Here is a 20037-nt window from a genome sequence, read left to right on the forward strand (position 1 = left end):
CTGTTGAGACATAATGCAGAAAAAAAAAATTGCTTTCAACATGTTCCATTGACAATGCACCTGGGCACTCAAGAGCTCTGGCAGAGATCTATAGTAAGATTAATGTTTTCATGCCTGCTAAGCCAACATCCATTTATTCCACAGTCCATGGATCAGGAGTCATTTAAACTTTCAAGTCTTATCATTTAAGAAATCTATTTTGTGGGGCACCTGGGTGGCTCAGTCATTTAAATGTCATGATATCACAGTTTGTGAGTTCAGCACAGAGCTTGCTTGGGATTCTCTCCCCACCCCACCCCACCCCCCGCCTCTGTGCCTCCCCTGCTCACTCTCTCTCTCTCTCAAAATAAATTTAAAAACTTAAAAAAAGAAATCCATTCTGTAAGTTTATAGCTGCCATAGTGATTCCTCTTTTAGAGCTGTACAAAATAAACTGAAAATCTTCTGGGAAAGGAATCACTATTCTAGACGCCATTAAGAGCATCTGTGATTCATGGGAAGAAATCAAAATAGAAACCTAAACAGGAGGAATCTGAAAGAAGTTGATTCCAACCCTCATGGGTGACTCTGAGGGGTTCAAGACTTCAGTGGACGAAGTAACTAAAGATGTGGTGCAGAGAGCAAGGGAACTAGAATAAGAAATGGAGCCTGAAGATGTGAATGAATTGCTGCAATCTCACGATATAACTTGAATGGATGAGGAGTTGCTTCTAATGGAAGCGCAATAAAGTGGCTTACTGAGATAGATTCTCTGAACTCCTGAAGATGCTGCAAAGATTGTCGAAATGACAACAAAGGATTTAGAATATGACATAACTTTGTTGATAAAGTTGATAAACTTAAGTTGATAAAACTGACTCCAACTTTGAAAGAAGTTCTACTATGGATAAAACAGCTACCTAAGGGCACCTAGGTGGCTCAGTTGGCTAAGGGTCTGACTTTAGCTCAGGTCATGATCTCATGGTTCATGGGTTTGGGACCCACATTGGGCTTTATGCTGACAGCACAGAGCCTACTTGGGATTCTGTCTCTCCCTTGTCGCTCTCTGCCCCTTCCCCCCACAAATAAACATTAAAAAAAATAGCTATCTAACAGCATCACATACTACAGAGAAATCATTCATAACAGGAAGAGTTAATGTGGCAAACTTCATTGCTGTCTTATTTTAGAAATTGTCATAGCCACCCTGATCAGTCAGCAGCCATTAACACTGAGACAAGACCCTCTACAAACAAAAAGACTATGATTCGCTGAAAGCTCAGATGATGGTTAGTATTTTTTAGCAATAAGGCATTTTTTAATCAAGGTATATACATTGTTCTTCTTTAGACACAATGCTATTGGACACTTAATAGATGACAGAGTAGTGTAAACATAACTTTTATATGCAGTGGGAAACAAAAAAATTCACTTAATTCACTTTACTGTGGTACTCACTTCATTGTGGTGGTCTGGAACCCAACCCACAATATCTCTGAGGTATACCTATAGCTGAATTACAGGTGATTTTTTTATTATTATTAAAGTGGTAAAACTATTCTGTATGATACCATAATGGTAAATACAGGATACAATGCACTTGTCAAAATCCATAGAACTTTGCAGTACAAAGAGTGAACTTTACAGTAGGCAAATTTTAAAAATATCATCTAGGTGGTTGGGGACTAGGATGGAATGCAGGCTGTGACAAAAAGAATCTACATGTGTAAGACAATTTCACTCAAAGTGAAACACACACTTCACTGTAAGACTAAGGGCAAAAGGGACTATGTATAAGTACTATAGTTGATAAAAGTTATTTCCCATAGGGGTATTAGATAATAGTTCTGATAATGTTATACATGTGTACTTAAATGTAACAACTGAATAAATGGGTAGCAGATGATGGGGCCAGTTTTTTCACTGTTGGAGTGGGAAATTTACAGATAATGCAGAAAGAAGAGACTTGAATGAGCCATGTGGTAATGTATTCAAGTTGGAGACATCAGTACAAAAGTCATGTTTAACTTAATATAAGATGGTCACATATAGAAATTTTTATAGATACAAGCATATATTTAAGTTAGTGCATATACCTAATTTTCTCACTCAGAGAGGGCCTAGAAGCAACAACAGCCCATAACAGCAAGCACGCTATCATCCAGATCTTGGTTTCTAACACCATTCTCCAATAAAAGGAACCAAGGATCTTTGGAGACATATCTAATTCTAGGACTGGGGCAGAAAACATACATGATGAGCCTGGAGCATCTTGTAGTACCAGAAAGTAAGGAAGTGCTAAAAAAAATAAATAAAAAATAAAACGAATAAGCAAACAAAAAAAACCCCGCACACTGATGGGAGTATAAGTCACAGGAACCAACTGAAAGAATTCCCAATGGCCAAATCTGGAACAATTTGAGCAAAAGAAAAAGTAGTATTAGATAATAACCCAAAGTATAAAATATCCATGAGCTCATATAAAGACATATAAATGAATAAATAAATAAAAACAAATGTACTGTATTGTATCTTAATAAAGCTGTGGGGAAAAAATGTGCCACAAACCAGCTATTCAATGCCTTGGTATTACCTAAGAGAAATCAAAATGTACATCCATTCCCAGACCTGCACATAGATATACAGAGCAGATTTATTTATAATAATCAAAACTTAGAAATGAGCCAAATTTGTATCAACAGGTGGATGGTAAACAAACTGTGGCTCTTCCATATAATGGAACACAACTCAGCAATAAAAATGAATAAACTATTTACACACATAACATGGATGAATCTCAAAATAATTATGATAAATGAAAGAAGCCAGGACCCCAACTCAGAAAAAGAGTACATTCTAGGTGATTCTATTTATATAGAACTTTAGAGAATGCAAACTAATGGATATCAATTAAAAGCAGGTAAGTGGTTGCCTGGCAAGAGGGTGGGATAGGAAATAAGTGGGAGATATTACAATGGGGAACTAAATGTTATTACATCAAAAATTTTAACTTATCTGGGCACAGCAAATAATTTAAAAAAATATTTGTTGAGTGAAGGTTTATCCCAGGTTCACCATAAGTGTTTGTTGAATAAAATTATGTAAGGCATTTCCCAAAATATCTTTATAGCCTTTTCTCCCTCAATTATCTTTCTTATACTCTACCAAACCTAAGGCAATTATTCTCCCAAAGAAATTATACACCCTACACTTTTGTGTATTATCTAGATCTGAAAAAGAGTTCAAGGTCCAACTCAAATGCCACATCATTAATTCCAATCCCTGTGTTCTACCCCAGTTAAAATACTGTTTGCCCTGCATTTTGTTTCCTACTACTACAGCATGTAATACATTCTGCTTCAAATTATGGCAATTTTTATACATATCATACTTCCATCTAGAGCAGAACTGTGCAAGAGCAATGCAGTGATGGAAATGTTGCCTATCTGACCTGTCCAATTCAGCAGCCACCAGCCACATGTAACTACTCACTACTCGGGTTGTGGCTACTAAAAATGAGGAATTTAATTTTTAATTTTAATTAATTTCAATTTAAATAGTGGCTACCATATTAGACAGCACAGATCCAGAGTCTAAGCTCTTTAAAAGCAACACATAATTACAAGAAACATAATGCCAATAAACTCATATCTTTCAGTACTCACTCTAAATCTCAATGGACTAAATGCTCCAAACAAAGACACAGGGTAACAGAATGGATAAGAAAACAAGATCCATCTATATGCTGTTTACAAGAGACCCACTTTAGACCTAAAGACACCTTCAGATTCAAAGTAAGGGGATGGAGAACCATCTAACGTGTTAGTGGTCAACAAAAGAAAGCCGGAGTAGCCATACTTACATCAGACAATCTGGACTTTAAAATAAAGACTGTATCAAGAGATGAAGAAGGGTATTATATCATAATTAAGAGGCCTATCCACCAAGAAGACCTAACAATTGTAAATAGTTATGCTCCAAATGTGAAGCACCCAAATATATAAATCAATTAATCATAAACATAAAGAAACTCATTGATAATAATACCATAATATTAGAGGACTTCAACACGCTACTTACAGCAATGGACAGATCATCTCAACAGAAAATCAACAAGGAAACAATGGCTTTGAATGATACACTGGACCAGATGGACTTAACAGATACATTCAAAACATTTCAGCCTAAAGCAGCAGAATATATATTCTTCTCCAGTGCACATGGAACATTCTCTAGAATACATCACATACTGGCACACAAATCAGCCCTCAACAAGTACAAAAAGATCAAGATCATACCGTGATTTTCAGACCACAATGCTATGGAACTCGAAATCAACCACAAGAAAAAATTGGGGAGGTAGCAAATACTTGGAAACTAAAGAACAGCCTACTAAAGAATGAATGGGCTAACCAAGAAGTTAAAGAGGAAATTTAAAACTACATGGAAGCCAATGAAAATGATAACACCACAGCCCAAAACCTCTGGGATGCAGCAAAGGTGGCCATAAGAGGGAAGTATATAGCCATCCAGGCCTTCCTAAAGAAGGAAGAAAGATCTCAAATACACAACCTAACCTCATGCCTTAAAGAGCTGAAAAAACAACAGCATATAAAACCCCAAACCAGCAGAAGACAGGAAATAATAAAGATTAGAGCAGAAATCAATGCTATCAAAACCAAAAAAGCAGTAGAACAGAGCAATGATACCAGAAGCTGGTTCTTTGAAAGAATTAACAAAATTGACAAACCCCTAGCCAGTTTGATCAAAAAGAAAAAGGAAAGGACCCAAATAAATAAAATCAAGAAAGAAAGAAGAGAGATCACAACCAACACAGCAGAAATACAAACAATAATAAGAGAATGTTATAAGCAATTATATGTCAATAAAATGCGCAATCTGGAAGAAATGGACAAATTCCTAGAAATATATAAACTACCAAAACTGAAACAGGGAGAAATAGAAAATTTGAACAGACCCATAACCAGTAAAGAAAACGAATTAGTAATCGAAACTCTCCCAAAAAACAAGAGTCCAGGGCCAAATGGCTTTCCAGGGAAATTCTATCAAACATTTAAGGAAGACTTAACACCTATCCTCAAAGCTGTTCCAAAAAATAGAAATGGAATGAAAACTTCTAAACTCTTTCTATGAAGTCAGCACTACCTCAATTCCAAAACCAGACAAAGACCCCACTAAAAAGAACTATAGACCAATTTCCCTAATGAACATGGATGCAAAAATCCTCACCAAGATAGCAGCCAACTGGATCCAACAATACGTTAAAAAAATTATTCACCACGACCATGTGGGATTTATACCTGGGATGCAGGGCTGGATCAATATCTGCAAAACAATCAATGTGATTCATCACATCAATAAAAAGAAAGAACAAGAACCACATGATCCTCTCAACAGATGCACAGAAAGCATTTGACAAAATACAGCATCCTTTCTTGATAAAAACCCTCAAGAAAATAGGGATAGAAGGATCATACCTCGAGATCATAAAAGCCATATATGAAAGACCCAACGCTAATATCATCCTCAATGGGGAAAAACTGAGAGCTTTCCCCCCTAAGGTCAGGGAGAAGACAGGGATGTCCACTCTTACCACCATTATTCAACATAGTATTGGAGGCTTAGCCTCAGCAATCAGAGAACACAAAGAAATAAAAGGCATCCAAATTGGCCAGGAGGACGTCAAACTTTCACTCTTCGCAGATGACATGATACTCCATATGGAAAACCCAAAAGACTCCAAAAAACTGCTAGAACGGATCCATGAATTCAGCAAAGTCACAGGATATAAAATCAATGCACAGAAATCGGTTGCATTCCTATAGATGAACAATGAAGCAAAAGAAAGAGAAATCAAGGAATTGATCCCATTTACAATTGCAACAAAAACCATAAAATACCTAAGAATAAATCTAACCAAAGAGGTGAAAAATCTATACACTGAAAACTATAGAAAGACCCCGAATAGCCAAAGTAATCTTGAAAAATAAAACCAAAGCTGGAGGTATCACAATCCCAGAGTTCAAACTATATTACAAAGCTATAATCATCAAGACAGTATGGTACTGGCACAAGAAAAGACACTGAGATCAATGGAGCAGAGAACCCAGAAATGGATCCACAAATGTATGGCCAACTAATCTTTGACAAAGCAGGAAAGAATATCCAATGGAATAAAGACAGTCTCTTCAGTAATTAGTGCTGGAAAAACTGGACAGCGACATGCAGAAAAATAAATCTGGACTGCTTTCTTATATCATACACAAAATTAATTCAAAATGGATGAAAGACTTAAATATAAGACAGGAAACCACCAAAATCCTCGAGAAGAAAGCAGGCAAAAACATCTTTGACCTTGGCCGCAGCAACTTCTTATTCAACACTTCTCCAGAGGCAAGGGAAACAAAAGCACAAATGAACTACTTGGACCTCATCAAAATAAAAAGCTTCTGCACAGCGAAGGAAACAATCAGCAAAACTAAAAGGCAACCGATGGAATGGGAGGAGATATTTGCAAACGACATATCAGATAAAGGGTTAGTATCCAAAATCTATAAACAACTTATCAAACTCAACACCCAAAAACAAATAATCCAGTGAAGAAACGACATGAATGACACTTCTCCAAAGGAGACATCCAGATGGCCTCCTGACACATTAAAAAATGCTCAACATCACTCATCATCAGGGAAATACAAATCAAAACCACAAGATACCACCTCACACCTGTCAGAATGGCTAACATTAACAACTCAGGCAACAACAGATGTTGACGAGGATGCAGAGAAAGAGGATCTCTTTTGCACTGCTGGTGGGAATGCAAACTGGTGCAGCCACTGTGGAAACAATTATGGAGGTTCCTCAAAAAATCAAAAATGGAACTACCCTATAACCCAGCAATTGCACTACTAGGTATTTATCCAAGGGATACAGGTATGCTGTTTCAAAGGGGCACATGCACCCCAACGTTTATAGCAGCACTATCAATAATAGCCAAAGTATGGAAAGAGTGCAAATGTCCATCGATGGGTGAATGGATAAAGAAGATGTGGTATATATATACGATAGAATATTACTCAGCAATCAAAAAGAATGAAATCTTGCCATTTGCAACTATGTGGATGGAACTAGAGCATATTATGCTAAGCAATATTAGTCAGAGAAAGACAAGTATCATATGACTTCACTCATGAGGACTTTAAGACACAGAACAGATGAATATAAGGGAAGGGAAGCAAAAATAATATAAAAACAGGGAGGGGGACAAAACATAAGAGACTCTTTTTTCATTTATTTATTTTTGGGACAGAGAGAGACAGAGCATGAACAGGGGAGGGGCAGAGAGAGAGGGAGACACAGAATCAGAAACAGGCTCCAGGCTCTGAGCCATCAGCCCAGAGCCTGACGCGGGGCTCGAACTCACGGAGCGCGAGATCGTGACCTGGCTGAAGTCGGACGCTTAACCGACTGTGCCACCCAGGCGCCCCTTTAAGAGACTCTTAAATATGGAGAAGAGAGGGTTGCTGGAGGGGTTGTGGGAGGGGGGATGGGCTAAATGGGTAAGGAGCATTAAGGAATCTACTCCTGAAATCATTGTTGCAGTGTATGCTAACTTGGATGTAAGTTAAAAAAATAAATTAAATAAAAATTAAAATAAATAAATAAAAGCAACACATAATGGACTCTGTATTCCCTTTGGCATTTACCACAGTGCTGTGCATTTAATAGGCATTTAATAAATATCTGTTGTTGGGTGTCTAAACTATTAAATAACCTGTACCAAAACAAAACGTAAGCAAACTGTTTTTAAATAAGAAAATAAATATTCAAAATCTAACAAAGAATCTATTCACAATAGCTCTAATAATAAAAGACTTACCAAAACATCTTTTACATACTAAATCAAGTATTTCCCGAAATCGATTTGTCATTGGTGGTAGAGGTTTTAGATCAATTTTCCTGAAATCCTCTGGACAATCATTTTTTGAATGGCCATCTTTTTTGCAGATGCTGCATACTATCGTTGGTGGCTATACAAACGTAAAAAAAAAAAAAAATTATCTAATAAACTATTGAGGGACTTCATCACCACTTAGAAAGCAGGCCCAAAAAGACTCTTCTATGTAACTCAATTCTGATAACCTGTGCTTTCAGGAGGTTAAAAAAAAAAAAAAGCATATAAATAAAATGCAGTATTAAATGTAAAAAACACATTTTGAGCAAACACTTTAATGTTTCTTCCCCACTAAAATGGTATTATCAATATGAGATTTACCCAAATACATAAGATACAGAAAATACCTGAAGAGGTAATACATATGGGTTAATGCAAACATTTTGGTCAGCTCCCAAAATGAAATCTGTGCATTAATTTTAACCTACTAAAATCTTTAACAACGTAGACTATAAAGAAATTTCATGGTTTTTTTTTATGTTTATTTAATTTTGAGAGAGAGAGATGGAGAGACAGACAGCAAGTGAGGGAGGGGCAGAGAGAGGGAGACACAGAATCAAAGCAGGCTCCAGGCTCTGAGGTGTCAGCACAGAGCCTGACGCGGGGCTCAAATTCACGGACTGCGAGATCATGACCTGAGCTGAAGTCAGACACTTAACTGTCTGAGCCACCCAGACGCCCTGATTATAAAGAAATTTCAAAAAAAGGAAGGAAGAAAAGAAAAGAAAGAAAAGAAAAGAGAAGAGAAGAGAAGAGAAGAGAAGAGAAGAGAAGAGAAAAGAAAAAAGAAAAGAAAAGAAAAGAAAAGAAAAGAAAAGAAAAGAAAAGAAAAGAAAAGAAAGGAAAAGAAGAAATAAGAAAAGAAGAAGGGAAAGAATGGAAGGAAAGGAAGAAAGGAAGAAATAAATTTGAAGTGGCAGTTTTCATTTCACTCCAAACACTTTCTATCTTCATAGTCAATTGTAAAACCCTCCACTTGGCTAGTTGGTTCAATTTATTACATTAGCATGGTACTCAAGAAACCAAACTGTAGGGCTGACCTCTAAAAATAACTTTGCTTCATACAAGGAATAACTCTTATGCAATAGCCACAAAGTTAACTGCAAACCCTATACCACCATTTAAAATGTATTCCAATGGTGGGACACCTGAATGGCTCAGTCAGTTAGGCATCCAACTCTTGGTTTCGGCTCAGTTCATGATGTCACAATTTTGGGAGCTCAAGCCCCACATTGGGATCTGTGCTAGTGTGGAAGCCTGCTTGGGATTCTCTCTCTTCCTCTCTCTCTGCCCCTCCCCCACTCACTGTCTCAATCTCTCTCAAAATAAACTTAAAAATTTGTTTAAATAATAAAAAAATTAAATTAAATTAAATAAGATGTATTCCAATGGACTATCAGACAGGTAGTTAAAACAGTAAAAATGTATCCCAACTACTTGAACAAAACACATAGTGAAGGAAGAGCACCACTCCTTTCTTTATTGTAATATGCCTAGATTTCAAAGAGCTTCCTCCTCCAGGATTAGCTTAGATATTTACCTAGCCATGACCTCTGATGCAAATTACATACAAAAACCTCTACTTGTGGCAATGCTGCGCTATAGGCTAATTAACAGTACCATGGGAATTTTTCTTAGCTTTCAAAACTTCTTTTTAAAAGATTTATCAGAAAATACTAGAAAAATGTTACATATATCTAGAAAAAAATTTAATTGGATAAATAGTTATCTTAAAATAACTGGGTGGCTCAGTCGGTTAAGCATATGACTTTGGCTCAGGTAATGATCTCACTGCTCGTGAGTTCAAGCCCCGCATAGGACTCTGTGCTGACAGCTCAGAGCCTAGATAGATCCTGTTTCCAATTATGTGTCGCCCTCTCTCTCTGCCCCTCCCCTGCTCACATTGTCTTTCTCAAAAATGAAATAAAATGTTAAAATAAATAAACATTAAAGAAAAAAGATAAGTTTCCAAGGGGTATAAGAAGTATATGGGGCGCCTGGGTGGCTCAGTCAGTTAAGCATCTGATTTCAGCTTAGGTCATTATCTCAAGGTTCACGAGTTCAAACCCCGCGTTGGGCTCTGTGCTGACAGCTCAGAGTCTAGAGCCTGCTTCTGATTTTATGTCATCCTCTGTCTCTGCCCCTCCCTCATTCATGTTCGGTCTTTCTCTCTGTCGGTCGGTCTCTCTCTCTCTCCCTCTCTCTCAAAAAAAAAAAAAAAAAAAACGGTTTAAAAATTTACAAAAAAAAAAAAGCATACACTGCAGTTATATAATTCAGAGGGTTTTCTAAAAACCTGCCATTTAATCTATCCTTTCTACAGTCCATATGTCCTAAACACCACAACCTAAAAAAAAAACTGCAATATATGTATTCTTACAAAGAATAAAGAAGCACAGCTTAGTAATTAGGTTAAAAAATTTTAAGCTTGTCAATAAATAATTATTTCTAAAACAATAAAACTGGGTAACTTTCTAGATTTTTTCAAAAACATTCTTCTTGGTTTACACATGACCTATATAATCATTTTTTCATCTTGGGTGCTGATATTTCAATTATGTACCCTGCAATTGAAGCAATGTGACTTAGCTAAACCTTTCTTTTATTAACAAAGTAGTCACTGCTTATTTTCTGTTATTGGATATTTTATTTTCTATAATTTATCAAGTTGAAGTTCAGACTATCCCACTTGAACAGTAGAAAAGTTAAGACTCCATTAGTTTATAAAGGATATGCCAATATCCAAAGGAAAGCTCAAAGGCAGAGACAGAATCTGAATTCTTCACGCTTTTGGTTCCTGATCTTAGTTTCTGCTCAACTATCTTCATTAAATTTATATTCTATGTGGCTCAGTTGGTTATGCATCTGACTCTGGGTCTCGGCTTAGGTCACGATCTCATGGTTCGTGAATTCAGGCCACGTGAATTCAGGCCCTGTGCTGACATCGTGGAGTCTGCTTGAAATTGTCTCCATCTTTATCTGCCCCTCCCCCGCTTGCTCTCTGTATCTTTCTCAAAATAAATAAAAATTTAAAAAAAATTTTTAAAAATTTACATTCACCCACCCCATAGGGGTAAAAAACCACCTTTAAAGTGTAATACTATTAGAATTTACAAACCTTATAATCTTCTTTGTGGAAGATAAGTAAACATATACATAGAAAATTAACAAAATTTAAAATATTTGCTGCTTTTGCCAAACTGATCTTTATAAAATGCCTGATGAATCCTTTCATATATGAGAAAGTTAAGCAAACCAACTAGTAATAGAGTACTGAAACGTTTTGAGGTTTTACATACATTCTTTAAAGACAACTACAGGGGCGCCTGGGTGGCGCAGTCGGTTAAGCATCCGACTTCAGCCAGGTCACGATCTCGCGGTCCGGGAGTTCGAGCCCCGCGTCAGGCTCTGGGCTGATGGCTCGGAGCCTGGAGCCTGTTTCCGATTCTGTGTCTCCCTCTCTCTCTGCCCCTCCCCCGTTCATGCTCTGTCTCTCTCTGTCCCAAAAATAAATAAAAAAACGTTGGGAAAAAAAATTTTTAAAGACAACTACAGGAAAAAATAAAGGAAAAGTGAAAATATACACCAAAATATCAATAGAAAGTAACAGTCTACCATCATAGAAGCTATTTTTACATTTCTGAATCTAAAAACTATAAATACAGTCCTACAACAACCACAAAATCTTACAGACTGTTTACAAACGGTATCCTACCTTGCCAGAGGTTAAAATAAACTTATCAAACACATAATATAATTCCTGGGTGGGGTGGTTATCATCATCATTAAAGTCAGAAGCATCTTCTGTAGCTTTGCAGTTGCAGGAGGTAGCAGATGTGTCAGTGCTCACAATCTGATGTGAACTCTCTGTTTCTATATTTGACTGGCAGTCTGTACCAGAAGATTCATCTGGGTCAGGGGATTTATAACCAATGCAATTACACTGGCTGAGTTCCTTTTTTAGACAGGTTTCTGACGGTGCTAAATCATCTTGTTTCTTAATTGATTTTGGCTCTAATTCACTGCCTCCACTGGTAGAAAGAGATGAAGATTCCTGTCCAAGTTCAGCCAAATCTAGCTCATTTACCAACAAACTGTCATCTTCAGTAATACATCTCTGTGATGTATATTCCATTTCATCATATTTATCAGGTTGACCTCTTTCTGCATTTATTTTTTCTGTGCTTTCTCCATGTAGAATGCGACAACTGGATGCCATATTGTCAGACTTCACTGGTTTCTTATTGCTTATTTTTCCCTTCTCTTTTTTCATGGAATCCACTGGAGATTTATTTCCACCCTTCCTCTGAGGACAGGCAAAATACCGATAAGCTGCCCTGAATCTCTCCACAACGTATTCATAAACAAGCTGGCTGTTTAAGCTCCGTGCAACATTCCTCTTAACTGAAAATGGATCTAGTAAAAAAAGAAATGGTCAGTAACTAAGTGTCCATCAACGAACTACAATTCCAAGCTTACCCAAACAGATTGAAACTGCTATATTCTCAGCACAGTACATTCTCCCAAAGCTTTTTTAACCTAAGGTTAAAGTGAGAGTTCCTACAAACTGAGTAGGAAAAATATAAGAGCAACATCTTTTCCTTTCTTCTGTCATAAAATAAAAAGTTAAAAGGAAAAGAGAGAAAAGAATAAGGTTAATTAATGAGAGAATGGCCAAAGAGACCAACTCAATAATTACACAATTTTTTTTTAATTTATTTAAGTACTCACTACAACCAACATGGGGCTCAAACTCACAACCCCGAGATTAAGAATTGCATACTGTTGCAGACACCATGGTAATTACAAAATTACAATGATAAAACTGGCAGAAAAAGCCATGCCATTTATACCTTCCTGAACTGTTACTGAATAAAATTTTCCAAACCTCTAGGACCCATTAATAATTTTCATCTCTTATCATAACATTCTTTAGCGACATGCTCCTTGCAACTTAAATAAATGATAACCTAAAATTCTTAAAGCTTCAAGTTAAAAAGTACGGATTTTGGGGAGCCTGAGTGGCTCAGTCAGTTAAGCCTCCAACTCTTAGATTTCAGCTCAGGTCCTGATCTCTGTGAGATTGAGCCCCGTAGAGGCTGGGCATGGAGCCTGCTTAAGATTCTCTCTCTTGCTCTGCCCTTCCCCTGCTCATGGCCGCTCACTCTCTCTAAAAAAAACAAAAAGGAAATACTGATTTTAACATTTAACTTCAATGAGTTCAAAAAATTAAAGAAAGGAAAAATTGAAAAGTAGGAAGAAAGAGACCAAAGAAAGTAAAAATTAAACCAAAAGTTAAATTTTTTTTTTTAAACTCTAAGGTCTTCTTTTTTTTTTTTTTTTAACGTTTATTTTTATTTTTGAGACAGAGAGAGACAGAGCATGAATGGGGGAGGGTCAGAGAGAGGGAGACACAGAATCTGAAACAGGCTCCAGGCTCTGAGCTGTCAGCAGAGAGCCCGACGCAGGGCTCGAACCCACGGACCGTGAGATCACGACCTGAGCCAAAGTCAGCCACTCAACTGACTGAGGTACCCAGGCGCCCCCCAAAAGTTAAATTTTAATCCAGTCTAAAATGAGTATATATCAACCACATTTTCATTATTAAGAAAATATAAAAGACTTCTAAATGTTTATGGGTTTTTGGATTTTATAAACCTAAAATACAAATATGCCCCAGGAAAAAAGAATAAATGGATGACAGCCAAAAGACAATGCACATTTTCTCCACTACTGAAGATCATTAAGTAAAAGGATTAACAGGACAGGCTTCAGATTGTTAACAGGTTTGGGCATCTGTGACTTTTTGCTGTTATCTAAATCCACAGGCTGTTCTCTACACTCAAAGGCCTTTCCTGGCCTTTTTGCTCCTTGTAGAAGAAGAAAAAGACAAGAGAAAACAAATTATGATAGTTATAGGCTTCAGAGCTCATTGATTTACTGTATGTAAGTGTACAAGATGTGAGTAACTGAGTGTATAAGAATATTTGTGGGTTTAGGGGTGCCTGGGTGGCTCAGTTGGTTAAAGCATCTAACTCTTGATTTTGGCTCAGGTCATGATCTCCTGGTTCATGAGATCAAGCCCCGCGTCAGGCTCTGCACTTACAGAGTAGAGCCTGCTTGGGATTCTCTCTCTCCTCACTCTTCCCCTCCCGTGCTTGCTCTCTCTTTCTCAAAAACAAATAATATATTAATATCATTAACATTTTTTAATACATTTTTAAAAAATTATTTGTGGGTTGGGGTGCCTGGGTGGCTCAATCGGTTAAGCTTCCAACTTTGGCTCAGGTCATGATCCTGCAGTTCATGTGTTTGAGTCCCATGTCGGGCTCTGTGCTGACAGCTCAGAGCCTGGAGCCTGCTTCGGATTCTGTGTCTATCTCTTTCTGCCCCTTCCCCACACATGATCTGCCTCTCTCTCTCTCAAAAATAGAAAAAACATTAAAATTTTTAAAAAAATATTTATGGGTCAGAGAAGGCCAAAAGAGGACTGAGGGAACAGAAAAATATGTAGTCTAAGCAAACTAAAATGATGGACAGAAATTCAATTTCCTATCTATAAAAGTGAGTGAAATGCTGCATGATTTAAATTTTCTAAAAACCACTCTATCAATTTGCATCCCTAAAGATCTTAATATTCTTGGGATTTAATATGAAACTTTTCATCAACATCAATTTTTTTTTCTTCAAATCAATCTTTTTTTTTTTAATCTTTAACCATATTTAAGCTGAGGTGCTTTTTTTTATGTTTTGAAGTATAACTGACATACAATGTTACATTATAGTTTAGGTGTACAACATAGTGATTCAACAATTCTGTAGTTAATGCTATGCTCACCAGAAGTACAGCTACCATCTGTCACCCTACAATGCTATTACAACACCACTGGCTGTATTCTGTATATATACTCCAATGACTTACACATTCCATAGAGATGAGGTTGGAGAACAATGAAAACCTGTATTTTAAAGTTATACTTTAACATAATTTTATGACAGAACCTTATAGGAATAAGATTGTTCTGAATAACTATTCTATGTGTCTATATTTTTGAAGTTCTTCATAACTAAAAAATAAACATAAAGGTATGTAATAAGCTAATAATCCTAACCAATATAGTATTTATAGATTGGAAACCTTAAAGTAAGTATTAATCCTATAAAACTATCATGGACTTGATAAAGAATTTATCTAAAATATATAATGACAACCTAGTGGTATATATAGTGCTATAAAGCCAAGGGATGTAATTTATAGCACTGTATTAGAAACAGATGATGAATAGCACACAAAAACATATTCTCTAAATGAAATATAACGTATCATCTCACCTTCAATGGCTATTCGCCTTTTAGGCCAGTTTTTGTTTTCTCTTGTTAAAATATCTTGTATCCGTACACATATGACATATTCTTCCAAAGCAAAATCCAGTGTGTAAAATTTTAGCAGCTCTAACCATAATTGTCCCAGGGATACCTGATTTGGTGTTCCCAATGTTAAAGGAGACTAGAAAAGAAAAAATACTTTTCATTTAAGCTTCACAAAACTATAGAATGATTGAATTTTCAGTGTGAAAAGACCTAAGAGATTAACTTTACAAAAACTGAAGCATAAAGAAGTAACTTGCCAAAAAGCAGTTTGTGGCCCAGCTGGGAACATAGTCCTAGTTTACCGACTCCTAGAATTTTATGTTCTTCCCAATAAACCAGTGATTCTCAACCTTGGCTGCAAATCAGAATCACATTGGGACCATTACAGTATACTAAATACCTGAGCTTCATACCATTCCTACCTCCCATACCCTTCCCAAGATTCTGATTTAACTGACCTTGGCTACATACTAGGCCCTGGGATTTTTAAAGCCTCCTAAGTGATTCATGTGCATCCAAGGTTGCAAATCACTGCACAGCAAATACTAAACTATTATAGGTCCTTATTGCAGCAATTACTTTAAATATCTAAGTAAATGCCCTGGGCTTTCAAAAGCTAATTCCTTCATTCAGCAAACTTTATTTAGAACCTACTATGTCCTGTGCTGAGGATATAAAAAAATAATGAGAGCTCACGCTTAAACATAATGGTCACCATGCATCATTCACTCCTTTAAATGCCGCAAATACAGTAGCTATTAATTCTAACAATTCTATGAAGTAGATACTACAGGGCAAGGTATGATTTGACTCAGGACCACCTGGCTACTGAATTTGTTGCTAATCACTATACCTACCATACTGCCACTCAAATAAGGTGAGGTTCTCCCTTCACAGATTATTAGAAGAGGAAGAGACAATTTAACAATTACAGTAAAGACTCTGTGCTAAAATGGGCCTCTAAATCGGGGGGGGGCGGCCCGGTAGTTAACAAAAGAGGTAATACCTGAATTCTAAAGGAATTAGCTAGATGAAGACTGGCTAAAAGTGACCACTAAGGAGCATAAAGACATGAAACAGTCATTCACTCATTCAATTCTACAACTATTCATTGAGTACCTACTATGTGCCAGGCACTTGGGATATATCCGTGAAAAAAAAAACAACAACCTTGCCTTAGTATATCTTACTTTCTAAGGAAAGAAGATAACAAACAACTTAGTAAGTACATTACATAGCAAGTTACAAAAAGGAAAAGTGCTGTGGAAGTAAGAAAAAGTCGAGTAGGTTTAGTAAAAAGGGGATGGGAGTATGGAGCAGGACATGGTTTCAGTGAAACAGAGTGGTCAGGATAGTCTGCTCAGAAGGTATCATTTGAAGAAGAGGGAAAAGTGTTCTAGGAATAGGGAACAGATAGACCAAACACACTAAATAGAAGTGACTAGCTTTAAAAAGAAAACCATGAAAGCTAATGTGGTAAAGAAGGGAAGAAGAGAAGAGGAAAACAAAGAGCTACTAAGTTAAAGAGTCAGCTTTTATTCTAAATTAAATGAGGAGTGACTGAAGGGTTCTGAGTGTGGAGAGGAGGAAGGACATGATAAGACAAGTTTTTGAAGAACCATTCTGCAAGAAGTGGTCAAATTCTGAAAATATTTTGAAGCAGAAATGACAGGATTTCCTGACAGACTTGATATGGGGTATAAAAGAGAGAAGTAAAGGATGATTCCAAGGCTTCTGACTAACTGAAAGGATGCAGTGCCATCAACTGAGATGCAAAAACTGTATGTGGAGCAAGAGGAAGACCAGGAGTCCAGTTTCAGGCATGTTAAGTTTAAGACATCTGTTAGGAGGGAGCCTGGGTAGCTCAGTTGGTTAAGGGTCCGACTCTTGATTTTGGCTCAGGTCATTATCTCACACTTCATGAGATCCAGCCCCATGTCGGGGCTCTGCTGGCAGTGTGGTGCCTGCTTGTGATTCCCTCTCTCCCACTCTCTCTGCCCCTCTCCTGCTCATGCACGTGCATGCAGGCTCTAAATAAATAAATAAATAAATAAACATTAAAAAAGTAAAATAAAAAAAAAGACATCTCTTAGACATCTAAGTAGAGAAAGTATATAGGCAGTTGGAGATACAACTATAGAGTTCAGGAGAGAGGTTTGGCCAAAGATTTAAATTTGGGAGTATCATACAGATGGTATGTAAAATGCATGCAACCGAATGAGATCACCAACAGAGTGCAGATAGAGAAGAAAAGCAGTGAGAAGGGAGGATCGAGGACTGAGCCCTGGAGCATGCCACCATTAGGAGACTAGAGAGAAAGGGAGAAGACAAAGACAGCAAAGGAGACTGAGAAGGAATAATCTGCCATGGGTGTGCTATCCTGAAAGTTAAGACATTTTTCAGAAGGGGCACCTGGGTGGCTCAGTCGGTTAAGCGTCCGACTTCAGCTCAGATCATGATCTCTCGGTCTGTGGGTTTGAGCCCCACATCAGGCTCTGTGCTGACAGCTCAGAGTCTGAAGCCTGCTTCGGATCCTATATCTCCCTCTCCCTCTGCCTCATGTCTGCTCATGCTCTCTCTTCATCTTTCAAAATTGAATAAAAGCTAAAAAAAAAAAAAAAAAAAAAAAATTAAAAAAAAATTCTTTTTTTCAGAGAAGAAAATAATCAACTGGTAAATATGGCTGATAAGTCCAAAGAGATAAAAACTGAGAAGTGACAACTGGATTTAGCAATGTGGAGGATAACGACATTTGATGATACAAGTTTTGGTAGACTGACAAGGGTGGAAGACTGAATGCAGTGAGTTAATAGGAAACAGAAATCAGAAATAGTGAATGTGGACAATTCTTTCAAGAAGCTGTACTGCAAACGGGTGCAAAGGAGTAACTGGGAAGGAAAATGATGTCCTTATTTTGCTTTAAAATGGTGGGGGGGGGGGAAAGGAGGCACCTGTGTGGCTCAGTCAAACAACTGAGTCTTGATTTCAGTTCTTTCGTGATCTCAGGGTTTGTGGATCAAAACCTTGCCCCTCACCCAGCCCCCCAACGCTGGGCGTAGAGTCTGCTTAAGATTCTCTCTCTTCCTCTCACCACGTGTTCTATCAAAAAATAATAATAATAATAATAATAAATTAAATTAAATGGGAGAAATAAAAGGGTGTTTGATTCAATAAAGAATGAAAAATTGCTAACTTAGGCAGGAAAGAGAAGAATTCTAGAGCAAAGTTCTAGTATAAACAAGAAGGGATGGGATTAAATACACAAGTGTAGAAAATGACTTTAGATAGCAACTAGGGAAGTTCCTTTATGAAAGGAGGCATCAAAGCAGATTATGTGAATGTAGATAGTAGCAGGCGATAGTGGGAGTATGTAGAAGTTCTTTTGACTGCTTCAGTTTTCTCAGTAAATAAGCAAAAGCATTAGCTAAGTATTGGTGGTTTGAGAAGAGAGTAGAAAGAAGTCTAGGAAAGTAGGAGTGTTGAAGGGACTAAGAATAAATGTTCAGGGAACTACATAAAATTCAATATAGCTAGAGTAATCATTTCAGTAATGCTTACATTTCTGTACTAATATGTCTATTTCAGAAGACTACATACTTCTGGAAGACACAATGGCTATTCATCTTTCGTTCTCAGGCCCTCAAGATAATGTCTGGCACATAGCAGGTCCTTAATAAATGAATGTTGAATGATTAAATAAGCAAGCCATCCCCTAGGGGAGGAAAGGGCCTTTATTTTTCCACCAATCTGGCAATATTATTCCCACATGCTACAGTTTTGGTCACCGCCCAACTCCTGAAGGAAATTTTCCTTGTCTAAATGAAAAAGATACAAAGAATTACCATGACATGATTCAAACAATACACGTCTTCCAAAATGAGGTATAAATTCATTAGAGAATCTCAGTACTGAAAAACTAAACCAGATCAACCCCTCACTTTACAGATGAGGAAAATGAGGCCAAGAGGCTTACGCAAAGTCAGTCCAGTCAATCTACTATTAAAATAGCTTCAATCGAAGGCATCACATATCCTACAGATAGAAAAGCCAAAAACAAAAACAAAAAAAAGCTTACTTTGCCATGTTTTTCCTTCATGGCATTACTTTGGTTGTCTGTTTCTGTCTTCTTGGTATCATCTTTTGGTTGGTCTGCCTTAGCTTTGTTTTCCTCAGCAATTGAGTTTTTCTCAGTTGCACTACTTGAATTATATTCCCACTTCACAAACTTCTCTTCTACTATGCCCTTCAGCTGAAAGTCATCCATTCTTTTTGGGTCAAAGCCTTCAATCTATATAAAAAGGCATTCCAAATTGGTAGTGGAAAAATTATTTACAAAAAAAAAAAAAAAAAAGATGGACAAACAGACAAACCAGAATTCCAGCTTAATATGTTTGAACAGAGCACTCTGCAAGAGCAAACTACGTATATACATGCAAATATATGTCACAAATTCATGCTTACCCAACTTCCAAGTAAGCAAGGAAGAAGAGGGGGTTTTCTTTGTTGTAGAAAAAACATCACCATTAAAGCAAAACAGTAAGAAGGGATTCCGCCATCAGTTTGGGAGTCAATATAGCATAACTGCAAAACGAAGGGGGAAAAAGTACTGCCATTTAGCTTTAATTTTCTTTGTTCCCCTCACAATAGGAGCAGCTGGTTTTTTCCTGCTATAATCACTGTAAAACGTTTAAACAATAAAAATTATAAGGAAT

The 20037-nt window shown here is 37.0% G+C and overlaps 1 protein-coding gene across 11 annotated transcripts in view; it reads right to left on the reverse strand.

Annotated features, from left to right (window-relative positions):
- TUT4 (terminal uridylyl transferase 4) overlaps positions 1-20037 on the reverse strand; it is a 142973-nt gene that overhangs the window by 41717 nt on the left and 81219 nt on the right. For 8 of the 11 annotated variants that reach the window (XM_040470247.1, XM_040470251.1, XM_040470248.1 and 5 more), the window contains 5 exons: positions 19787-19906; positions 19401-19613; positions 15287-15461; positions 11670-12370; positions 7880-8030 (listed from right to left, as the gene is read on the reverse strand). In XM_040470247.1, coding sequence (XP_040326181.1) covers positions 7880-8030; positions 11670-12370; positions 15287-15461; positions 19401-19613; positions 19787-19906 — 1360 coding nt within the window. The remainder of the gene's footprint in view (positions 1-7879; positions 8031-11669; positions 12371-15286; positions 15462-19400; positions 19614-19786; positions 19907-20037) is intronic. The other 3 variants (XM_040470256.1, XM_040470258.1, XM_040470255.1) reach the window with 2 other exon arrangements.

Source organism: Herpailurus yagouaroundi, unplaced genomic scaffold (genome assembly GCF_014898765.1).
Source record: "Herpailurus yagouaroundi ecotype Mexico unplaced genomic scaffold, PumYag 77, whole genome shotgun sequence".
Classification (NCBI taxonomy): Eukaryota; Metazoa; Chordata; class Mammalia; order Carnivora; family Felidae; genus Herpailurus; species Herpailurus yagouaroundi.